The 6,298-nt window shown below is 36.8% G+C and overlaps 1 protein-coding gene across 1 annotated transcript; it reads left to right on the forward strand.

Annotated features, from left to right (window-relative positions):
• The first annotated feature begins 442 nt into the window (after positions 1-442).
• LOC145126260 (F-box protein VBF-like) lies at positions 443-1,663 on the forward strand. The gene is made up of 2 exons (XM_079061660.1): positions 443-899; positions 1,014-1,663. The coding sequence occupies exons 1-2, from the start codon at positions 520-522 to the stop codon at positions 1,471-1,473; spliced, it is 840 nt and encodes a 279-aa protein (XP_078917786.1). The 5' UTR covers positions 443-519; the 3' UTR covers positions 1,474-1,663.
• The last annotated feature ends 4,635 nt before the right edge of the window (positions 1,664-6,298 follow it).

Raw genomic sequence — 6,298 nt, forward strand, 5'->3', positions numbered from 1 at the left:
TTTTATGCCATAGGTAAATTAATAGCTACAATAGCTACCTTACATATATCTCGAAAGTCCTTATGAAACAGCAAAGGCATCGGGTCTTCAACGCGGAACCGATAGCTTCCAAAATCCAAAACCACCATGTTACTTTCCGTTGACTTTAAGTTATACAAATAACGATTTACCTTTTCCTATTTCCAGAATAAATAGAATTTTATTTTTAAATATATCCAAAAAGACTTTTATCCCTCTCTAGTATGTATGACCCGCATCATTGATTGAATCCCATTCAAACTCAATAAAGTACAGCGTCCGTAATTCGCAACCTACAACTTGCCAAAGACATACTGCCCGCATACAGTCAACACTCAACCACACCACTTGCTTCCCGGAAACAACCATCCTTTTGAATCCACTTGGTCCCACTCGTTACTATATAACCTCCTTTAATCCCATCCACATATTCACACATCAATTCACGCTCCACTTCATCTTCATCATTCTCAGAAAATTAAGAAATCTTGAAACCTCAAAATGGCCAACAGATTGAACATGTTGCCCGAAGACTGTGTTTCCACTATTCTATCTCTGACTTCTCCAGCAGATGCATGCCGAGTAATACTTGCATCTTCTTCATTGAGATCAACAGCTGAATCAGACATTGTTTGGGGCAGATTCTTGCCATCTGATCTTGTTTATATTCTCTCAAGAACACACTCTCAAATCAACTTCTCTTCTATGAAAGAACTCTATTTCCAGCTTTGTGATTCCGTTCTCATAGATGCAGGAAGAAAGAGTTTTTCTTTGAGCAAAATAAGTGGAAGAAAAAGCTTTGTTCTATCCTCAAGAGCACTTTCCATTTATTTAAGCAATGAACCAAACCACTGGACCTGGTCAACACATTCTGCATCGAGGTTAGTTAATTTTCATTCAAAGTATTACTATTAATTAATAATTAATATACAATTACATTCAAAATCCTTAGAAAACATATGCTAACGTGCATTTAATTTTCATGAATTGTACAGATTTTCTGAGGTGATAGAACTTAAAAGTATATCAAGTATAGATATTGAAGGAAGAATAAGCACCCAAGATTTATCTCCGAATACCACATACGGTGCCTATCTAATCATTCAAGTTTCAGATCGTGCATTTGGGTTGGACTCTATTGCATCTGAGATATCAGTTTCCATGAACGAATGCTCAGTTTCCAACACTGCGTATTTATGCCCTCTAGATGAAAGAAAACAACTGCTCGGATCTTTGTTATATATGAACCGGAGGCGAATGATGGAGAAGCTAGTGGTGGAAGGAGATGGCCGACGTCCAAGCAAGAGAGAAGATGGATGGATGGAAATTGAACTTGGAGAATTCTTTGTTGGAGAAGAAGGTGAGGAGGTGATAATGAAATTAATGGAAGTGAAGGGCTATCAACTAAAGGGAGGACTTATCATTGAAGGAATTGAAGTTAAGCCTAAATGTTAACACCCAAGTTTTTTCATAATATTTTCTAACAATACGTAAAAAATCGATTTTTTAAAGAATTCAATTGTAAGTAGAAAGTAATAATTTTTTATTATTTTTTGAAGATGTGATATTTTTTTATGTAAGGAGAAACAATGTACTGTTAGCTATGTGGTTATTAACCACGTATCAATAGTGAGAAATTGGTAAATCACTTGTGTAAATGCAATTTTAAAGCACCTTTTTAGATAACTATACCAGATACAACCACTAGAAAAGAAAGCACTTTTAGCCACAGAGTTTGCGACAGACCAAACCCGGCACTAAATAGCAAGGGGTTATGCTATTGATCGGGCAAAACACACATGTGGCTAACGCAGACGATTAATTACTTACGCAAACAAATAATTTAAAAATTCTCTGTTAATGTCGCTAAAGAATAATAAAACATTAACTTTTTGGAAAGTAAATGGTATAAGGATAATCAGTCTTATTGATGAACTATTGACATATGTACAATTTCAATAGATTTTTTAGAAAACAAATGAATAGTAGGTACAGACGGATTGTCGACATGTATATCATTTCAATAGATTTTTATGTTTATACCTACTTACGAATAATATTATTATTATTATTATTAAAATAATAATGATTATATTATGGCTATGTAATTATGTACGTGTAGAAGAAACTTCAATTGAAAATAAAAAAGTTGATAATATGAGTCTCAGTCATATATTTGTTCACCTGCCGCTCAAGTCTACTGGCGCAATGTAGATGCAATATTCATATATGAATATAAAATTATATGAATATATAAATATTACATGGTATATTTGCATATAATTATTCATATATGATTTAATCGTATATGAGTATTCATTCATGTCTAATCACAAGTGATTATTCATATATGATTATAGAGTTTAGTGGCAGACATGGGGTGGTGGCCGTGGTGTCGGTGATGGTGGCGGCGGCAGTAGAGGTAGAGGTGGCGAAGGTGGTAGTGGTGGAAGTGATGGTGGCAGAGGTAGTGTTGGTGGCCGTGGTGATAGTAGATGCATGTGGCGGTGGTGGTGGTGACGGTGGTAGATGTGATGGTGGTGGTAGAGGTGGTGGAGGTTACAATAGCGGTTATAATGGTGGGGGAGCTGGCAGAGGAGAAGGAAAGTGATGGCCTGTATTTGTATATGTATCGTACGATGGAGCGCTAGAGTGGAAATGAAGAAATGTGTGGTCCATGTTCATTCTTGCATTTTCAACCTTTTGTTCATTCTCAAATGAACTTATCTTTGTTTGTACGCGTGTATTTGTATGTGTACGTGTATACGATTGTGTGTATGTATAACCATGTGACAATGTGTATGTATATGTGTGTGTGCGCGCGCGCACACACACACACACACACACATATATATATATATATATATATATATATGTGTGTGTGTGTGTGTGTGTGTGTGTGTGTTTGTTTGTATCTTTGTGTGTATCGTTGGATTTTATTAAAAAAACATTTAAAATATACTACGAGTTTAGCAACGAAGGATTTTAAAAGGAATAAAATTAAAACCATTTTAACCCATCATTGATCATTTTGCAAAAATGGAAAATTAAAAAAATCATAGGAAGAAAAGAAATATAGCCTTTGAAGACTTCGATTCTTCTAGGGAGGTTGGAAGTTGATGAAGATGGCGAAGACTCCAAAGTAGAAGCTCTCTATACGTATCCACCAAACAAGGGTTAACCACCAAAAGATGATAGTCTTCACTTGAATAATATACTTATTATGCCTTAAATAACTTATACCAAATAAGCCTTAACGGAGAAGCATATTAAGCACTCATTCCTCACTACACAATGCAAGAAGGAGGAAAGGGGAGGAGCTCATAAGCTCACGGTTATTAGAGAAAAAGAAGAGAAGCCTTGGAAAAAAACTAGCTAGTTTTTGTTCCTTACTATTCTTTATATACATCCATATATGTACCATGTAAAAGCTAGTTATTAATGAAGGTATGGCACATTAGGACAAGCATGGTGTGAAGAAAGGAATGAAAACACACTACTTTCTTCCCTTGGAAAAAAATTCATGGAAAAAGGGACAAAGAAGTGATGGTGATGTGTCTTTTACTCCAACTCATTAACTCGCATATTCATCCTTTCATTGTATAAGCTATCTTTATATAAATAAACTTCTATAAGTCCAAAAATGTGTAATTCTATATGAGTTACTAGTTGTTTTTCTCTCTTTGAAAATATTATTTCCATAAATAATAATTTTTCCAATTAAATACAATTGTTGATAATATTTATTCGTAATCAAATTCTAATAAATAATCAATAAGTAGTAGCTTTTTATAAGGTGTGACCCTATAGGATCATATATCATTAGCAAATATTATTCTATAATGAATCTTGGGCATATATATCTTTCATGTGTGTGTATGTGTATATGCATGATATGTGTATATACAGTTATTTGTATGTGTATATGTATGTGTATCTATATATGCCTACATGTGTATGAATATATGTATGTTGATGCATATCCGAGTTTCGTCTTTCAGCGATCTCACAACGATGAATGTGTAAGGTAGATAAAACCTAAGATAACAACACACAAAGTGAGTCGTTCACAGGGAAAGTTCCCAGGAGAACGCTCTGATGCTAAACTCAGATATGGGAAGAGTGAAATATGAGTGTGTAAAGTGTAGTTCGGCTAGAGTTCTGTGTACCTATACCGACCTACCGAGGCTCCCTTTATATACCGGGTCATCACGGGAATAGGCGATCTGATATGTACTATTCAGACGAGGATCTAATCCTCATTAATGCGTTCCTTGCCAAACATATAGAGTTGGTACTGAGAAGGAGTCACCGGTCATGTCATTTTGTTATTGGAGAACCGTTAGTGTGTCACGAGTAGAGTACGACCTGCTTCTTTTTAGGGTTATGAGTTGTGCCTCTATTGCTTGTACGTAACATTATTTTCTTTCTATCGGCTCTGTGTATCATGCATCGGCCTTCTGAGCCTAGTGTTATGGTCTGTGCCTTGGCAGACCGTGCGTCGGTCCACTGACTATGGTTTGTAGGTCCATGCCTCGGTAATCAGGTATGTACCTCATTAAGTCCTCCTCGTTCGGATTGGAGAGTGGCAATTCGAACTATCCGTTGTACAACGGAGACCTTTTCGAGGAGCGGATAAGTCCTATTTAGGTCATAGGGGTACTGATTTGACAGTTACCAGTTTCTTTCGCTCATCATTCCCCTATAACGCCGCAACCGTCACCTCAAATTTTACACTACATCCTATAAAGTCGGATGTAGAAAAAAGACGTCTCCCCTTTATCTGATAAAGTTTCCTTGTTCTTCTTTTCTCTCTCACTCTTTAGTCTCTCTTCTTTATAGAAACTTTCGAGTCCGTAATTTTTTATCATCGACTAAAGACAGCCTCCGAATTCACAATACCCTCTCAATCCTTAACCTGAATCAATTGAATGATCTGGTGAAATCCTTACACATAGATCCTCGGTTTCTCCCTCAACTTCCCTCTGTAATTTAAACCATCACCAGTCCTCCTTCACGATGTATAGGGGTTATTTCATCTTTTTTAGGTCAGGCTTACCGATTCCCGCCTTCCTTTTCTTTAAAACGGTCCTTGATTACTTCAAGATTCATATTTCACAAATAACCCAATGGTTTTCTCATAATCATGTGCTTTGTGCTATTGTGCAAGGCACTGAACATCCCTACTTCACTCTCTGTCTTCCGGTTTTTTTATGTGACTATGATCAGAAAAAGTTGGATCTCCTTCTCCCTTTGTCGCGGAGGGATCGACATTTGCGATGGTCTTCCTTCGTCCATCAAGAAGTTGAAGGAAAAAATGTTCTTTGTGGATGCCTCCACCATAACTACTCCTATGCATTTTGGGGATTTAGCAAACCAGGATACAGACCCTGCCCCTGAGTTGACCATTGCTGAACATGACGTTGTTAAGAGGATAATATCCAATTATCTGGTGTGGTCCAGTCATGACGAGTCAACTCTGAGTCTATCTGAATTGGATTGTTATTGACATTGTTCGTAGGTTTTTGGTGGTGACCATTTGTTACGTGTCCCACGGATGGTTCCACGTGATGCGTATCTAGGTTTCGCCTTTCGGCGATCTCATAACGATGAAGGTGTAAGGTAGATGAAACTTGAGATAACAACAAAAAAAATGAGTCGTTCAACGGGAAAATTTTGATGTGAATTATGAACATTGGTTTGGCATGCGGAATTAAAGAACACACAATGAACACGGTAATTTCGGTGTTTAAGAGATGCATTCGATTATGAAAGGTGTTACAAAAAAGGATCTAGATCTAAATCTACATAGTTAACACACACTAACACTCTCAATGTTACATCTCTCAAGTCCACCTCTACAAGTGGTATGAACCCACCTTATATAGAGGTGTTTACATCTCTCTCTCTCTCTCTCTCTCTCTCTTACTATTTCGCATGTCACAAGGCTACTTTACCACATGTAAGTGGGTCTACAAAAGTCAAACCGTTTAAAAATTCATACATGGATAACTTTGTACCCAACATTCTCCCCCTCAAAATTAGGAATGGATGACCCGCTTCAAATCTTCGAAAATCAAGCAACTACGTGAATCGAGCCTCAAACGTGACACATGTAGAGATGAACTTCAAATCTTCAATTCTTCAATGATTTTTCAATACGGGTTCTAGAATGTGAGACCATACAAACCGAGCATCAACGGATAATTAGGAGTTTCTCAATCTCCAAATAATCACCCTAAAGTTGAGCATAAAAACACACCCCAAAAATCTTCAATAA

Source organism: Lactuca virosa, chromosome 7 (genome assembly GCF_052849685.1).
Source record: "Lactuca virosa cultivar CGN04683 chromosome 7, Lactuca_virosa_CGN04683_v6, whole genome shotgun sequence".
NCBI lineage: Eukaryota > Viridiplantae > Streptophyta > Magnoliopsida > Asterales > Asteraceae > Lactuca > Lactuca virosa.

Excerpts from the sequence above, each read along its gene's own strand:
- LOC145126260 (XM_079061660.1), top strand. The coding sequence starts at position 520 with ATGGCCAACAGATTGAACATGTTGCCCGAAGACTGTGTTTCCACTATT. Across the intron at positions 900-1,013 it reads TCAACACATTCTGCATCGAG|ATTTTCTGAGGTGATAGAAC; the intron begins GTTAGTTAATTT and ends TGAATTGTACAG.